This window comes from Stylophora pistillata, chromosome 10, assembly GCF_964205215.1.
Source record: "Stylophora pistillata chromosome 10, jaStyPist1.2, whole genome shotgun sequence".
Taxonomy (NCBI): Eukaryota; Metazoa; Cnidaria; class Anthozoa; order Scleractinia; family Pocilloporidae; genus Stylophora; species Stylophora pistillata.
Genome location: NC_142528.1, coordinates 22,398,422 through 22,417,222, shown reverse-complemented (window position 1 = coordinate 22,417,222; position 18,801 = coordinate 22,398,422). Strand labels below are relative to the sequence as shown.

Here is an 18,801-nt window from a genome sequence, read left to right as displayed (position 1 = left end):
AAAGGCTGTGAGTTGTCTTTTTCTCAATTCTCCATCGAAGATAGAATCACCATAGCGATGATAATACCTCCCCCCCTCAATTTCAGAAAAAACGAAAGTAGGAGACCCCTGCTAGAAGATCCTGATGACGCCCTTGTCATCACAATGACTTTTTAAACCAGGCTCATGCAGTTAAATCCTTTTATTTTAACATGGCACTGTTACGGTGTTGATGCACTTTCTTTTTGCAATGCTGATAACCTGCACTTCATCTGTGTTACAGGAGAGTCTTATACTTATTCCGTGGACTGGTGGTCTTTTGGCGTGACATTATTCCCGATGCTGACTGGTCAGGTTTGTGCAAATAATATTGCAACTAATTAAACTCACACACACCAAACATCAGTTTAAATGACAATAGTTATGACAGTGACATGTAGCTTGGATCGATACACTCTCAACTTTTGAGTTCATTTCGAGACTGTACACAATAAATCGCCGTATGGAAGGACACAAATGCTTGTGAATTTAACTTTTGACAATGAAGTATTCATGAATCATTGTCCATTACCTTTCGTCCCGTGGGAAGAGGACACCCCCCCTCAGGCAAACGTGGTACGGGAAGACTTCAGCCGAGAAGGGGATCTATTTTTAGCTCTAAGAGTCTTAAAGATTACAAAACGGCGCACAACAAAGGGACACAGAAAGACGTTGGAAATCAGTCAACGAGAAATTTGGAGGGAAGTTTGATGTTCGACAATTATGTATAAATCATCATCTTATTTAAATGGTCTGTAAAAACGCTTCAGTCCTTTATACGTTTGTGAAATGAGTGAAAGCTATGGCGAATAAAAAGGAAAGGGCTTGGAGATGACTGAGGGCGAAAAAAACCTCCAAGAAGAATTCCCCCCCCCCCCCAACCTTCTCCCGCCTCGCGAAAACTTATCTGGCCTTCAAAGAAAAACAGGGAGACATATACCCACAGAGCCTAATTATCAGAATGTTTTTTATTGTGAAATGAGTAGTATGTTTGGAATGATTAATCAAATATTTTCTTTTTCCTGTTTATTTTCCTACACATCTACTTAGCAGCTACTATTTTATGATGACCAAAGGGGAACTGTTTTTCAAAACATCGCAATACAACGCTTGACATACCCGATTGGCCGGGGACTGAGGCCAGAGATTATCTTTTAAAGGTCAGTAAACGAAATAAAAAGTTATGTGATCGAAGTAAATAACTTTCTTCTTGGACAAAAGAGGATCTCAAAAATTAATTGAACCTTTTTCACATTTACAGTAAAAGATTAGTTCATCAAAGATTGCGGATTACAAACTTTTGCGTTAAATTAAATGGACCCAATGTGCGTCGCGCAGAAAATATCTGCAACCCTCTTAGTAGAGTGTTTCTGAATAAAAATTTTCGGCAAGCACTGCAGATCGATATTCAACCAGGAAATCGTGCAGTTCACGTAGACTCTCAACTTTAACGAAACAAATATTTCATTTCTGTACAAGCAACTTCTCGGAAAATGCCCAGCTGTTAGGCTTGGTGTTTACATTACCATTTGCATCCGTTCTTCAGTGAAAAAGAACCCTTGGCAATTACGTGTGGTTCATCGGCGCCAAATGCGACAGCAGACAATGAGGTATGCTGACATCAGTGTCAAGTAGATCTACGAGTGAGTATTTTTAATCGTAAGAGGCTTCGGGGAAGATGGTGCATCTTAAAACTGTAGACGGGATTTCTCATGTTTTCTCCTTTATCATAACTTCAACAGTATTTATTTTCCTTTGCCTGTCTATGGTCTCTTTGTTGTTGTTGTTGTTTTTTTTTTTTAACTCCGAAAATTGTTACCAATGAAAAACCCTCGACAATCAAAATTTTTATCAACCCAAATCACAACTCAATTAAAAATGTCATGGTGTTGCCCCGAATAAATCTTCAAAAGTAATCACCTGTGCACCGTCCTCGGACCAAGCAAAATCTGGACCATCCGCCAGGCTATCGAGCCAATTCTCCACGCCTAATGATCAATAGCCCATTTCCGAATTTCTCTTGGCCCCTTTTTCAAAACGAGGCCTGGTGCTCAACAATTTTTGTGAAAATGAGCATGTGAATGAAAACTTATTATCATATGAAAGGAGGAGCACCAGGACTCGTTTTGAAAATGAGGCCAAGGGTAATTCGGAATCGGGCTATTTACGTTCCTGTCCAGAAAGATTCGCTAGACTCCGTGAAAACGAGAACCTGAATGATATTGCACATGTTGTTACAGTACATCGTCTCCTTCTCCCCTGTACAATATACTATAAGCGTCTTTTTTGCTTCTTTGCAGATTTTAATCTGACAGCAAAAACGAAAATCCAGAGATAAGGTTGGATTATCGTCTCTACTGTCAAATGATGCAAATATCATCATGTCGGTAAGTGTACAATTCTCGTCTTTCAAACTAAAACAATACTTTCAAAGCTGGGCCCCCATTTTGTTACCTGTCTGGAATCGATAGTTAGCCAAAAGAATTTGTTTCTCTGCTTAATATGTGTTCATTGACTCAACCTGTCTCCATCAGTGTTTTGAAAAAGGAGCGCGGGAAAACAGCTGTGATCAAGCCTCATAAATTTGAGTTCTGTATTTAATTGGTTAAGAGAGTAACACCAGTTTTCTTGACAACAATTTTTTTTAGTCACGATATTTAGTTCACACAAAAATGTATTGATAGCATGGCACTTAATGAGCATCGTTTTGTTTTCTTGCGAGAATGGCAGATGCTCTGGCCGAGTTGTTTCTAATTTAAACTGTGAGATCGAGAAGTGCGTGATCGATCGTTCGAGCCACGCTTGGAATATTTTCCTTTAAGTTATTTCAGTCATTCCTAACTTAATCAATCCATCTAATAATTCACTTTTTTTAAATTCATAATGAATCTTTTCTTTTTTTTTAATGTCTTTTTTTCTTGTTCTAAAATGACACCTTTTCAGATCAATTATAAATGGTTTCGGGTTTTCCAAACCTACGTTAAAGTAGATGTGAACTTATCAATGTGGGTGAATGAGCAATTTTGTTAAGAAAAAGTGCATCTTTAATGACTCTGAATTGATTTGAAATTAAAAGAGTCTGTTATCGTATATAAACTGACCTATCTCTCCGTATGATAGCTCTACCCTCAAGTGTTTAACCTGGTACGTATATTTTCCATATCGTTTTCTATAAGCACTGACAAGGAGAATTTATAATGAGAATTGAACTGATTGGAGTAAAATTTGATCTAAGATCATACGCGTGATTTCAAAATCCACCGAGGGACTGATGGATGGGTGAAATAAGAATGAAAGAGTCCTTATGTTCTGAACAAACACTGCATTGATCCTGATTTAAATCTTACAGTACAGCTGGTTACTATGGTTACTATGGTGGTAACTCATAGAAGGTTTTATTCACTAATCCCAAGATTTTTTCCTTTTTTCCAGATATTCAATTGCAACTAAATAAATTATATTTTGGATCGATCTAATTAATGTGTGTTTCTTATTTGTGTGTCACACAGGTGCCTCAGTGGTCACTCAGTGAGATCTTCCTTCTGTAACTAAAACAGTTCCTTCCTATAACCGCTGAGCGTCTTTCGCTAACCATTTCGCTCACCTCTACTGACCGAGATGTCAACAGAAGGGTCAGGTTCTATTTTCTCTCTTCGTATGTCAAAGTTTAATGATGTTGAGTGTTTTTTCAAATCCAAATTTTTGCTGGGTAGGACAGGACTACTTTCGGAGCGGCCGAAGGAGCCCGGGAATGAGTCGTCTGCTATCAATCAGCGGTTGTTTGCTTCATGGCGGACGTTTCAAGTCATGTTAAAAGTTGGATCTCTCTTTCTAGTGTTTCTTTGCGAGAATTCATAGACAAGAAAATAAGTATTTGTATCTGTGACAATATTAGGAAAGTAAGATGGGTATTTACTATCGCCGGACCCAATGACATACACCGTAGTTCTACAGGAAGAAACAGAGAACTTAAATTCCAAGAAGCTGACTTTTATTATGGGGCATGAGATCAAGAGCGTTGTTCTAGAGGAGTAACGCCATATAAAGCGTTGTTCTATATGGCTGTGTCTTATATGCCAATTTTTTATATTCTTTGTACCTTTATTTTCTAGACCGGTCTAGATGCCGGTCTAGATTGGAAAATCTAGACCACTATCAATATTGATTTCAGCCAATCAAATTCGTGAATTCGGTACTTCCCAGTCCTTGTGAGACAAGTAACAGCTGACATAGTTAACTCTGTCAATTTGTGATCACAAATTTGACGCTTTTAAGAAACACCATCTCCCATGGCTATCTTACATAGACCAAAAACTGTTGCATTTCCAACTACAAATGCTCTAATGAGCCTCCAGACGGCGACTTGATGGACAACACTGTTTTCCAATGACACTGCTTGCAACGGCCTAACAGAGTGGCCGCGCATTAATTCAAATCATGCACTCGGTTTTACCACAGTGAGGTATGAGGCGATTACGGCAGCACCACTCATACAACTTCTGGAGGACACTGATTAAGACAACGACAACCTTGTCAGGAGATGCATGACGCAGCCACGGTCGTGTCGTCCGCACACATGTGAATTTCGCATTCACTAACTCCAGCTATATCAGGTAGATCGTTGCAAAACAACGAAAATAGGGTAGATCCCAAAACAGATCCCTGCGGCACGACAAACTTAGTTCACAGGCAAGGTTTCGGACTGGAATCCATTTACGACTATAATTTGAGAGTGGTTAGCTAAGTAATCCTTAATCCAGCACCAAAGGTCGCCCGCAATACCGACTGCTTGCAATTTTTCTGGCAGGAGATGGTGAGAAATAGAGTCAAATGCCTCTTGAAAGTCTACAAAGGTGATACCAACTACAAGGTTTTTATCCAGTGCTCGTCTCCAGTCCTCGATCATTTTTACCAACAAGGATTCCGTGGAGTGGCCCTTTTTATAAGCCCACTAGTGAGGGTGGCCAAGATTATGTTCCGATATGTGAGTTGTAATTGTTGTAGCTATGGCCTGCTCCCTCAGCCTTCCAGGGACGTATAATAGGGAAATTGGTCGATAGTTCTGTTTATCTGTTTCATCATCCTTCTTGAACAAGGCCGAAACGTTAGCAGTTTTCCAAGAAGCAGGGACTGAATTACGTTCAGCACTCATGGTGTATAGAGATAACAATGAAGGGATCAATTCCTTTCCTGCATATTTGAGTAGCTTTGGAGAAAAATTATCAGGTCCACAAGCCTTGTTTGCTTTCATCTTTTTGAGGCTCTCGGCAACACTAGCATGCGATATGGAGATGTTCATTTTGTAGGGAGTAACGCAGTTGATTTGAATATTATTATTCTCTTGTCGACAGACGGGAAGATCGCTTGCCAACTTTTCACCAACAGAAGAAAAGTATATTCACCAAGGATCTGCGATTTCTTGTGGTCAGATGTTTCGATTGACCCCTCTGATGTCCTTTTGCCGCGTAAGGGCTGTGACGCTGAGCAATAAGCAGTTTTTTTTACCAAGTTCCAGTATGACTTACAGTCTTTTACTTCGTCAAGTACATCCACGTAGAACCTGCTTTTAATTAGCAACTCTGACTTCATGCATAACGTTGTTTCTCAGTTAATGAGCGATGCTCTGTCCACAGTGCTTGATTGTTTAATATTTTTGCTCTGAGAAGAGTTTTGTGACGTAACTGATAAGATGGCGTATTTGCGGAGTAATCCAGGGTAAGGACTGGTGTCTGACCTTGAACTCGTGGAATGGCGCATGCTTGTTACATATTTCACCAAAAATTTGTTTCCACGCCCAATAACAATCATCCAGATTGTCGAATACTTCGCATACGGACCATGGGGCCTCCCCGATGTCCTTAGAAAATTTGACTTGGTCAAAATTTTTGTAAGAACGGGCTCTAATTATTTCAGGAGGGAGCCGTTTGACCTTTGTTTGGGCGAATTCATGTACAAGCATGTGATCCGAAATACTCGTTTTCTTTTTATCAAATTACGATCGCTACTAGTAGTATGTTGCGCCTTTATACGGTAAATCGAACGGCCTGGGTTCGAGTGTCTCGATCGAATGAGATCTAATTAGTTATTCATATCGCGTAGGTGTGCGAGGGTGATTTTTAGGGTTAAATGTCGCGTAGGTGCACTAGGGGTTTTTAGGGTTTAGGGTTTAGGGTTTTAGGGGGGTTAGGGTTAGATTTCGCGTAGGTTCGTGATTAGGGTTATACTTTTAATTAAGTACAACATATGGTGTTTCGCATATGATTTATTTGTTCACACTGCACGATATTTGATTTGTAAATAGGTGACATAAGCCAGAAAAGCTGTCATCATGTCTTTGTACAATTGATGAAATGTAGAGTGTTCTCCCACGTTGGAGTCGTAGGTTTCAATTTCGTCAATGTATTTTGTCACTTGTCTGCGTATGTGAGGGGTTTAGGGTTTAAGTATTCATAACTCGTAGGTTCATGTGTAGGGTTTTTTCGCATCTCATTTTAAAAAATAACGGTACAAAAAAGTACAAAGGGAACAGAAAAATCCAAGATGGCGGCGGATTAACTCCATCAAAAGAGAATGGACCCTATATTACGCGTTTGGGTATCGCGGGTTAGACATTGTAGTCTAACCGACCTAGATTGCAATTAGAGGAGGTATTTATAAGAGTCCCAAAAGGTTTTCACACGCATGTGGTACAGGTTATTCAGGACGCATAACTTTTACGTTTAAAAAATAAGTGTCGTTTAAAACGCAAGTTTGGTAAACAAGAATAGACACGCAAGATTTTTGCATATTTCACAAAAGACGGTTATTTGTCACATATTACGTTGTCATACAAGGTCTTTAGAGCGAAGAACTTGAAAATAAGTGACATAGACCAAAAATGAAGGCATCAGTTGACAGTAAAACCGATGGAATGTATTTTTTCTCCCACTTCTTGGTCGTAGGTTTCATTTTCCTTGATGTAGGTAGCCACTTGTTTGCGCATGACGCCAAGATCATGTGTAGCGGTTTTTTTCTTTGACTATGGCTAGTAATTCGTCTAATATGGCTCTTGCCCCTAGAGGGTTTTCTTTCATGTCTTTGCCCAAGTGTGTTAAAAAAGAGTTCTTTAGACGACGCCTAAAAAACGGTTATCGCACCAAATAAGTGACATGACAAAGTCAGGGGGAGGAGGAATCTTACGAGCATTATAACGCACTGCTCAATCTGTAGGAGATTTACGATCGTAAGACACAGGGATTGACAAGCTGTCAAAGTGTTCGGGTAGACCTTGTCGCTATAAACTCTTGGTCAGTATTATAATGTCTGACTTTTACGATTTCTCCTGTGATTGCGGTCAATGCGAATGGTGTGTACAAAAAGAAGAAGAAGAAATAGAGAGAGAAGCGTTTCGGCAGGACGATTTAAAAGTAATAAGAGCACTCTAGAAACCAAAGTGGATAGACGAAATATGAGTGTTTATTATGAATGATAAACAGTATCACGCAGCTACCCATACCGGCTCTAGGACAATAGAGTACCCACACTCGAAAATTAGAAGGAAAGGTATGAGAGATGTAGGAAGGAAACACAAATTAAAAGAGTTGAATAAATCCTGGTGTAGGGTTAAATTGCGTAGGTTATAGGAGCATGTTTTTTTTTTTCATAATTTGAAAAATAGAGGTCATCTAAGATGGTGTAAAACAATAAAAATAATGAAACCTAAGATGGTGTTTAATCCTCTCTTAGGGAAAATGATTTCAAGATAAAATGAATATTCAAAAAACGTTCATTTTAGAATAAAAGAAAAAAATTGCCGTGACCAGGATTCGAACCTTGGTTATTGCGGTCAATCACACAACCACACCCCTAACTCTCACCCTAAGCCCAATTCCCAATTAAATGCGGCCGGCAGCCGGGCATGGTCTTAAATACACTTAATACACGACCGTCAGAAATTTTTTACAGAATTTCTATTGAAAGGTTCTTCCAAACTTCTTAAGAATATTAGATGTTTGTCTAGAAATGTCGAGCAATTGCAAAGTGTTATTTGTTTTTATTTTTAGACAAATTCTGCGAGCCTGCGAGGAAGTTCTTGCTAAGTTTTTGGGAATTGTTTAGGCCTGTTAGATTATCTTGAAATCCTTATGCGAGTCTTATGAGCCCTGGTTTGTCATGTGCTACACACCCTGGTTTGTCATGTGCTACACACCCTGGTTTGTCAATGTGCTGCGAGCCCTGGTTTGTCATGTGATGCGAGACTACAAATTTATTTTTACCTTTTGAATGATGTGTCCTTGACCTTTCTACATGTAATAGGGCTTAATTCTCGTGACGATAATCGTGTACTCTACCTATTTTAATTATCCCGTAAGTCCAAACATGCCTACCGATAGGGTATTTTTAAAAGAGCGTGTACCACAGGTAACCCTGGCTCACTGTTTGTGTCACGGGGCGAAGTTTAGGTCTGGAAATTTGCTTGAAAATGGATTTAAAAATCAATGAAACTTAACATGCGGTGATTTGTTGTTTTCCTTAATATGTACACAAAGTTTCGGGAAAAATACTGTTCTTCACCTTTCCTTCATAGTAGAGAGACAACGTAGGAGGCTGACGGCAGCGTCGGCGATCGATCGACCCTCAATCCAGCGCATTTTTTTCGCGAAAATCCAATCCAGTCGCCAAATAAACATGCCGGGCTCGTAGAACAATAATAACTCTAAACCGGGAATCCACTAAAGCAGCTCCAGCTTGAAACGCGAAGCCAGCAGGCTCCGTAAAACTTGTACGTTTACCCACTAGAATGGCGGCCCGAAACCGTTAGGATCACAACTAGTCGAATATAATAAGTCCCCGTGGAGTGAGGGGAGTCCCAGATTGTTCAAGGGTAAAACTCACCATCCGACTACACCCTCGGGAATATTGGCCAAAATCCATCTCGGTGTGGGATTGGCTGTTGGGAAAGAATCCATTTTCAAGCAAATTTCCAGACCTAAACTTTGCCCCAATATGTTCTCTCTATTTAACCATGTGTACGTGACACAAACAGTGAGCCTGGATGACCTATGCGTTTACTTGAAGCTCAAGAGTTAGAGAGAGACTGAGACTTAGAGAGAGAGAGAGAGAAATAGAGCTAAAAATATTTCAAATAGCTATGACTACTCTAGCCGTGAACAAATGACAAATCCCAACTTGAAGAAACTGAAAAATAAACTTATCCACTCAAACACCTGGTGAAAATTTCAGAACAGTAACCACAAAAACATCTCGTGACTATCAAATTTCTTTGATAGGGTGAAGGTTACGACGTTGCGTGACTGTAAGGGCAATTTCGCATCAAGCCAGTTCAAAAGAAATTACCATTCTTGGGTGAGTGAAGCCAAAAAACACTGGCTCTCAATGGCCTCCTGTCTTAAAGCTTTTTCTCGGAAGAAATTCGTCGATCCAAACACTTTAACATCGACTCAACTCAACCGTTGTCTGTCGATTTTTGACCTGACACTTTTGGGAATTGGAAGCACATTAGGAGCCGGTATTTATGTACTGGCCGGTGATGTCGCACGTAACGACTCCGGACCCAGCATTGTAATTTCATTTTCGATCGCCGCTGTTGCGTCCATTCTTTCCGGCCTGTGCTATGGCGAGTTTGGAGCGCGGGTTCCTAAAGCTGGCTCGGCGTACGTTTACAGTTACGTAACGATAGGCGAGTTGTGTGCTTTCATAATAGGATGGAACTTGCTTTTGGAATATGTCATTGGAACATCATCAGTCGCCAGAGCATGGAGCGAATATTTTGATTCGATCTTTGACGACAGAATTCAGAACTTTACCCTCTCAAAAATCGGAAAAATACACGTCACTGGCCTTGCAGAATACCCGGACTTACTATCCGTCCTGGTAATTCTAATATTGACCGGAGTTTTACTCGTCGGTATAAAGAAAACCTCCTTGTTCAACACCTTGTTCACTGGAATCAATTTATTCATCATCCTATTTATCGTGTGCGTTGGTTTGTATTATGCCGAGGGTAAGAACTGGACAGATGACTTTGTTCCTTATGGAGGGTCCGGGGTCCTTGCCGGAGCTGCGACCTGCTTCTATGCGTTCGTTGGTTTTGACGTGATCGCTACAGCCGGGGAGGAAGCGAGGAATCCTAGCAGAGGAATACCAATTTCTATCGTCTTAGCCCTGAGTAAGTAACCTTACTTTATATATGCTAAGGTTTCTGGATCTTGCTAAGCGAATGAAGATCACTGTTTATTTTAATTATTATTATTATTTTTTTTTTTCGGAACGATAAAAGAGTTTCAGTAGCTTCACCATATTGCATGTTGCATCTTTAGAGACTTCACAGCTTTAAAAGGTCATCTCGCAGGGTATAACTTGTCACTTAGCAAAATTCTGTTAACCTCGCAATTACCTGGGGCAGCTCATTATGTAGTTGGCTTTGAGAAGGGGAGAGTTGGATGCGGGGTGAGTGGATATTAAATGCCATTACATTTTAGTTTATTTCTGTTTATTTATACAGCATTTCAGTTCTCATCAAATCAATCATTTCCGGTTGGAATAATACTGAAAACAATTTCCGTGACAGTGACTGACCTTGTGACAATTCGAGCAAAGTTCATCAACAGAATCAGTGGGATCGCTTTAAAAAACTAGTCATGATGCAAACTCGTGGTAAAAATTTTCAATAAATTTTTTTGAAAATAATTTTCCTCAAAATTTCGCGAGAAAGTCGATGGGTTTGCCCTATCATGACCTAAAAGTTGCGCTGTTATTTTGTATCAAATAGCTAAGAACTGATAAGTACGAAGGTTGAAAACGCGCGTGCATAGCTATCGTTCTTTTCATTAATCTCTTGCTTCACTATTTTGTCGTTACCACCGTCCAGGCTTTTTTTTTCTTTTCCTTTTTTGTCAAAGCCTTTTGAGCCTCTAAAATTGACTCAAAGCAAGTCACTGTCAAAGACAACAGTCCTTTCAATGCTATCCTAACTTAAAGCGTCCATCAGTCTCGGCTTAAAAATTTACTCTATCTCCGGTATTATTCAAATAAATTTCGCTTTCTTTCCCACAGCGTTTTGTTTTCTGGCGTATTTCGGTGTGTCTGCCATACTAACCCTTATGTGGCCCTACAAAAATCTACCCGACGGAGGAGCATTACCGAAGGTGTTCGCACTGAGAGGCGCACCTTGGGCCAAATATGTGATCGCCATCGGCGCCCTCTGTGGACTGACGTCATCTCTACTCGGGGCACTGATACCAATACCTAGAATGCTGTATTCTATGGCGAGCGACGGGGTAATTTTCAAGTAAGATGTTGAATTGAAAATACGTCGTCCATTATTATTATAATTATTATAATTATCCTTATCATTATCATTATCATTATTATTTATATCATTATTATTATTATCATTATTATTGTTATCATTATTATTATCTACGTATGATGCACGATCTTCGCAGTAGAGAGCGCTATTTATGCAATAGCGAAAATCAGACCTGAAAAAAATCAGGCCTGTACGGGATTCGAAGCACTGACCTCTGCGATACTAGTGCAGCGCTCTACCAATTGAGCTAACAAGCCAATTGGGAGCAGGCCGTTAAGTTGATTCGTAATAAACCCGTGATGATAAATCAGATACAATGAATATATGAAGCTCGTATATATGTATATATATATATATTTTTTTTTTTTTTGAACTGCGGTATTATATACGTATGATGCACGATCCTCGCAGTAGAGAGCGCTATTTATGCAATAGCGAAAATCAGACCTGAAAAAAATCAGGCCTGTACGGGATTGATTTTTTTCAGGTCTGATTTTCGCTATTGCATAAATAGCGCTCTCTACTGCGAGGATCGTGCATCATACGTATCTAATACCGCAGTTAAAATATATATATATATATTTAACAATTATTCCACGAGCGCGCGTTGGATATGAGATGATAGATAGCCAACGAGGCGCGTAGCGCCGAGTTGGCTATAATCATCTCATATCCAACAAGCGCGAGTGGAATAATTGTTTTATTAAAAACGTTAAATTAAATTATTAAATTTTTAGCTCCCTTTTAATTTTAAGCTGCCACGTACGCTTACCATATTTGTAGATTATGGTATATTGGCTGATATACCATAATGGCTAAGCCAATAAAAAGTCTTGAATTGCATTATCCAATGATCTAGTTTTTAATAATTAACAATTATACCACAAGCGCGCGTTGGATATGAGATGATAGATAGCCAACGAGGCGCGTAGCGCCGAGTTGGCTATAATCATCTCATATCCAACAAGCGCGAGTGGAATAATTGTTTTATTAAAAACGCCCCCAAGAAATTGTTATTTTGTGAGAAGAAACTGGATTTTTTAGCTCCCTTTTGATTTTAAGCTGACGCGTACGCTTACGCTTGTAGATTATGGTATATTGGCTGATATACCATAATGGCTAAGCCAATAAAAAGTCTTGAATTGCATTATCAAATGATCCAGTTTTTAATAAATATATATATATATATACCTGCAGACAGTGCACACTGTTTCGACCTATGTGGGTCTCATCAGTGCAGTGCAGACACTGGGCCAAGCTCTGGAATAAACCATTGCCTGGGCGCTACACTTGTGGGACCAAGTGCAGACATGTTGCCATGCGAGAGTGCTCAAATCACAACTAAGGTGATGAGCTTCGTATATGAGCACTCTATCTAGGATGAGTCATTGCCGTTGCAATTGCGCATGCTCGCTGGTTTACTCTAGTTTGAGCACTCTGGCATGGCTTAGACGATACCACAAAGGTTGGGTCGTTTGGGGTGACCGTCTCGGTTCTCCCTCATCCTAGCATTAGCACTGCACGGGGAGCGCTTCCGGGGGGCCAGGTTCGATTCCTGGGCGATTTTGGCGTACTGGTGTACCCTCCTTCAGGCGTTACTCGGCGGAACCATTGCACTCCGGTTCCGTTAAGTATATATGTCGTCCGGCCGTTGCAGCACTGACCATTGCACTAATGGGTCCGTGGCCGGGGGCGCCTGAAAAACAAAAAAAAAAAACAAAAAACTGCACTGATGAGGCCCAGAAGGCCGAAACAGTACTGTCTGCAGTTAGTTATATATAATAATACTACATTAATACATTGTATTATTATTATTGTATTATTATTAATATCATTGTATTTATTAATACATTGTATTATTATTATCATTATAATTATCGTGTTGGGTGTGCTGGTCTTGAGCTACGACAAGTAGTCCTCCTGTTTCTCCTTTCAGATTAATTGACAATCATTTGTTGGTGATGACTACGTCTACGTGAGGCCTCTCTCGAATCCTGGGATAGTGGCCATGTAATGCTTTGTTTTTCCACTTTTCTTCTTTCATGGATTTCATCTTAGACTTTTGTTATCATTATTATTATCTCTTTTATCACAGTCTTTGCTGGTGTTCTTTTTGTGCATCAGCCGGGCGCAAACTATGCACCTAGAGCGTCAGTCACTTAAGTCAATGATTCTGTTCATACACCAGGGACCGTGGAGCAAGGTGTAAAGTGGGAGGGCTGACAATTGACAATAATTTTTTCATATTGAAAATCGAAAAAAGGAATAAATTCATAGTATTTAATTTGTTTCTGTCGCGTGACTTTGCATACTTTATCCAGTATTTGTTGCTCTTTATAGGTCGGCATTAGTGAAGATACCGAAATTCTTAATAATTATTATTTTTCTTTTAGCGCTAAAAGTGGGGGCGGGGGCGCAAAAAAGTGGTGGGGCCGCGGCCCTACCAGCCCCTCCCCCTCCACGGTCCCTGTACACTGAACACCTTTCTGATGATTCGCGCCGATCCCAGCATGCAGATCTTTTGAATCTCTGTCATAGTAGCTCTCTCTGATACTTTCTTGACGTTTTCTACCATAACCTTCTTCATTGTACCAAGCGCACCAACAACCCCAGGGATCACTACAGTTTTCATATGCCACATTCTCTGTATTTCTAGTTCTAGGTCTTTGTACTTGCTTTTTTTTTTTTTTTTTCAGTTTCCTTCAGTGCAATGTTTCTATCTGATGGAACAGTCATATCAATCAGTTTGCAGGTGGAATTCACTGAATCTTTAACGATGATATCTGATCTGTTCACTGTTATAGTTCTATCAGTATTGACTGGCATGTCCCACGTGACGGTGATGTTGTTATCTTTATTGTGCATCACGGCCTCCGGCGCGTGTTCGTACCATTTGTCTGTAATCTCTATGTCAAGATCTTTTCAGATGTTCCAATGGAGATATGTTGCAGCATTATTGTGCCTGGAGATGTACTCTGTTTTGGCTCACACCTCACATCCGGATACAATATGGTCCACTGTCTTTTCATGTTGCCAAAACATTCTGCATTTGCTCACCACTTTCTGGCCATATATTACTTTCTGTTGTTTCTGGTGTTTATTGCCTGGTCTTGAGCTGCTACACGCAGTCCCTCTGTTTCTCCTTTCAAATTACTTGACAACCATTTGTTAGTGGTGACTGTCAACATGAGGCTTCTCAAGGATCTTTGGATACTGGCCATGCAACGCTTTGTTTTTCCCCTTTTCTTCTTTCATTACCTTTATCTTGGACTTAAACACGTGTTTCAGGGCTTTAGCATTTTCAGGGGCAGATTTATCTTCTCTGTTCTCAATCTCTGGCATTGTTACTTCCCTTTTGAATTTAGTAGCATTCTTGGATATTGAATTTTTGGCTTTAGATCTTTCATGTTCAAGCACCTGCTTTGGATATTGCCCTTCTTTGTGCTCCAGATAGTGATCAAGCCCTATTGTTACTGTTTTGAATGCTGTTTCTACATCAATCAGGTCCCTACCTCCATCTTTTCTTGGGATGTACAGCCTTTTCACTTCTGCTTTAGGATGTAACATCTTGTGCATGTTCAATAGTTTGCGTGTTTTTGTGTCAATCTTCTTCAGTTCTGAGATTTTCCAGTCAATGATGCCAAAACTATATTGCACAACTGGGACTGCAAGACTATTGATAGCTTCTATTTTGTTTCTTCCATTGAGCTCAGTTCTTAAGTTCTTCTTCTTCTTCTTTTTCTTCTTCTTCTTCTTCTTCTTCTTCTTCTTCTTCTTCTTCTTATTATTATTATTATTATTATTATCATTATTATTATTACTACTATTATCGTTATTCATTGCTTACATTACATATGCAGTGCAATAATTACTAACAACTACCACCACGCACTTACTATATTACTATAACTACTAAAGAATACCTTACTGTAATTCTGTTTTATTTAACAGAGATGTTCATTCCTGGGAAAATACGACTAACGTGTTCATTTCGTTCGAGTAGTTTTCAACATTAAGTGTCGAAAGTAATCCGAGACTGCATTGGTTTTACTTTATAACTTTGCTTTGTGATTGGTGCAGAAAACTCGCACCATCGTCTCACTAGAGAGGCAAAACTAAAAACAATCGTGGGTTGGTCATCCGCGTTTTCCCGCGCTTTAAGCGGTTTGTTTGTTTTCACCTTGAGTTCTCATTGGTTAATGATAGTGTACTCCCTGTTTCTCATTGGCCATTATGATTCCTTTGGTTTTTTTTAGACACTCAATTGAAAACTGTTCTAAGATAAAAGCTTCTATAGTTGGTGTAGGTAACAACATGATTTCGAGTGCAAATTGGCACGAGTTAATTTCTCAAAGACAACAAAATTGCACGACAAAATTGCACTCGCCCGTAGGGCGGGTGCAATTTGTAGTCTTTGAAAAATTTTTAAGTGTTTATTTACACTTAATAGCACGAGAAATCATGTTGTTACTTGTTAATAACTTTTATGAAAAACGCATCACAGATAGTCAAGACAGACGGAATTCTGGCAAGCAAGCGCTTTTTATAATTTACCCTCGTGCTACAAGTGTTACTTCAGCCAATCAGACGCGCGTAGTTTTTTAATTTTTTAATTTTAATTTCATTTTTTTTCATGTATTTTATTACATTATGAACACTACTTTCTAAACAAAATTGATCGGCTTGTTTTCAGATTTTTGGCTAAAGTGAACCCAAGGACAGAGGTACCAGTGGTCGCAACGATAATATCTGGAGCGTTCTCTGCACTTTTAGCCCTAATCTTTGACCTGGATTCTCTGGTAGAAATGATGTCCATTGGCACACTCTTAGCGTATACCATAGTTTCTCTGTGTGTTGTAATCTTGAGATACCAGCCAGAAAGTATTGGACTGACCAAAGAATCGAGCCAACAAGACGAAAGTTCTCCGCTACTGGGTGGGAGTGGAGTCCAACAAACAACGCAGTGGACCGCTCAGTTAGCACTTTATGGTATCAGTGCTGGCACCATTGCTTCCGCAGGCCTCAGTGCTGTGATAATCTTTGGCTCACATGCCTTGTTACAAGCCAAATGGTGGGCAGTGATTATTTTAGTACTAATGGGCCTGCTGCAGATTGGATCTATTCTGCTACTCCTTTGGCTGCCCCAGAATAAGGTGCCCCTAGCGTTTAAGGTCCCCTATGTTCCCATATTACCTCAACTGTCCGTTTTCATCAACTTATTTCTCATTTTGAAGCTCTCTTACTTGACGTGGCTCAGATTCGCTGTTTGGATGGTGATCGGTGAGATAACGATTCATTATATATTAAAGATTCTTGGGGGAGGGGAAGCAAAGTATTTTTTAACCTTAAGAGAGCGTAGGTTCAACACTCCAGTAAGTACCTTTTAGCCACTGCCCTCTCAAACAACAAGATGAACTGATTAATCTTGATTCTGAGCGATTTCAATTCAACGAAGTGTATCGCAAAATAATCCTTCAATTGATTGCTAACATGTCTTTCAAATACGTTTTAATGGCGTTTTCAATTACATTACCTTGTGGGATTTCCAAAATGTTTCCCCACACTAGAGGTTTTTTGTGATAGAGCGTCGTAAACCAAAGCAAAAGTAATCACAATCGCCAAACAGAAGAAAGAAAATGATCGATGGAAACTCCAAGTAAAACAACCAAACTGCCTAAAGCGCGGGAAAACAACCAAACTGCCTAAAGCTCGGGAAGACACGGGCGACCAAGTCGGTATTGGCTTCAGTTTTGCATCTGATTGGTTGAGAGATCGGTACGAGTTTTCTGAGAGTTTTCACGGAGTGAAGAAAAACAAAACCAATGCAACATCGCATTACTTTCGACACCCGATTGAAAACTACTCTAACAAAATGAATATGTTGTCGTATTTTCCTAGGAATGAGCATCTATCTGTTCTATGGAATTCGGCACAGCGTGGAGGGAGAAATACAAAATAATGGGAACAGAAATCGCAACCATACTATGCACTGAGGTTCAACTGAAGAGAGCGTGTCTCAGTGACAGATGACGAATGAGAGAGTTCTAGATCTAAAGATAGACTCCGGGTTAACTTGAAATTTTTACAGTGTAAATGTCTTTTAGATTCTTTACATGGTTTACTGGAGAAAAATATATATTATTTAAGTATTAGTACATTTTTTCTCCTTGTTGGTTAACATCATCATTTTTTCGCATTATGTCTTAGGTGATTTTTAGCTTTGAGGAATTTTTTTCTTTCTTTACTCCAAAAAAGAGTATTTTATTGATTGAATCTGCGACTTTAAAAACCGTAAAGAGCTTTGCGAAGCGAGCAAGCTGCGAAACACGATACCTTGAGTTATTCAACTGAATGACAAATGGTAGGACAGTGGATAGGTGGAATCGCGGAATATCTTATACCGCGGAATGACGGAATATCCTAAAACGCGGTATGTCTTTTTAAAGGGAATATAAGCCTAAAAAAATGGGATTGTAATAAAATTGGCAAAAAGATTATTTATGATGGACAGGCGAAATTAAAAGAAGCACTGGTAATCATTGTTGGAACCCAGAGGATTGGGGAACCATCGGTGAGGCTCTCGAGCTAACCCCCTTAAATTATTATTATATTGCTGTTGATATCATTATTACTAATACTATAATTTGTTACCATTTAATTATTGGTTGAATTTTAATTAGACGATATACTCTCGAATCAGCTTTTTCTTGTGGAACAATGTACTCAGAAATGTGTGGGATACAAATAGAATATGTGTGGATATAGCCTCTCTTTTAATGCTATAAAAATTGTGCTCTACTAGTAGCCACATGCAGTCCTTCGCTGCGTATTTTTTCCCTCTTATTTCTCAAATCGAGAGAAAGAAAACTGTTGCAGTTGAGGAAAGTCGTTTTTTTTTTTGCAACAGAATCCAAATGTTGTGATAAATCCCAACCAGGATAAGTCATATTGTTTCGCATCTCTTGTTTCGCGTTCAGGATAAAAACAAACAATGTTATTCCTGTTTTCTTTTTTTCTCATTTTCTTCATTTATGCAATTCAAGGAAATTTTTCGCGTGCAATTTTAGGCGGAAATTCCTCGGCAGGTAATGAATTTTCCGATTAAATAGCACACGGGTATCGTCACGAAAGATATTAAAAGCGGCCTCATACATAAAATATGATAATAGACATGACAAATTTCTTCATTCTGATCGGCTAAGAGAAATACAGTTTTCAGGTAACACAATTAGTGCTGGGGTAAAAGAAAGCAGAAAAAAATGAATTATGGCAAAACAAGGTAACATGATACTGTTTAGCCAGTTTGAATATTTTTGCCGCTTAAAAACTTAAGAGGAAAAATAACATCTAAATGATTGTTTTAAATGAACGCGGTTTTTATGAACAATGAACAATGACATTTTCAGGGCTTGAAAAGAATGTTTGTACGAAACCCGTGCGCTTTGTTTCCGCAAAATTAAGGATGCAATCCC

The 18,801-nt window shown here is 39.3% G+C and overlaps 1 protein-coding gene and 1 long non-coding RNA gene across 3 annotated transcripts; both read left to right on the top strand.

Annotated features, from left to right (window-relative positions):
• Positions 1 to 255: 255 nt before the first annotated feature.
• LOC148722262 (uncharacterized) lies at positions 256 to 7,669 on the top strand. 2 transcript variants are annotated; one of them, XR_015992379.1, is made up of 5 exons: positions 256 to 333; positions 1,072 to 1,178; positions 1,565 to 1,628; positions 2,319 to 2,405; positions 2,749 to 7,669. It is a non-coding gene; the product is annotated as an uncharacterized LOC148722262 (long non-coding RNA). The 2 variants fall into 2 exon arrangements; XR_015992378.1 differs by lacking the exon at positions 2,749 to 7,669 and having other exon boundaries at positions 2,319 to 2,740.
• A 1,651-nt stretch (positions 7,670 to 9,320) lies between these two features.
• LOC111331843 (cationic amino acid transporter 2) lies at positions 9,321 to 18,093 on the top strand. The gene is made up of 4 exons (XM_022937042.2): positions 9,321 to 10,186; positions 11,074 to 11,308; positions 16,023 to 16,609; positions 17,228 to 18,093. The coding sequence occupies exons 1-4, from the start codon at positions 9,394 to 9,396 to the stop codon at positions 17,320 to 17,322; spliced, it is 1,710 nt and encodes a 569-aa protein (XP_022792777.1). The 5' UTR covers positions 9,321 to 9,393; the 3' UTR covers positions 17,323 to 18,093.
• The last annotated feature ends 708 nt before the right edge of the window (positions 18,094 to 18,801 follow it).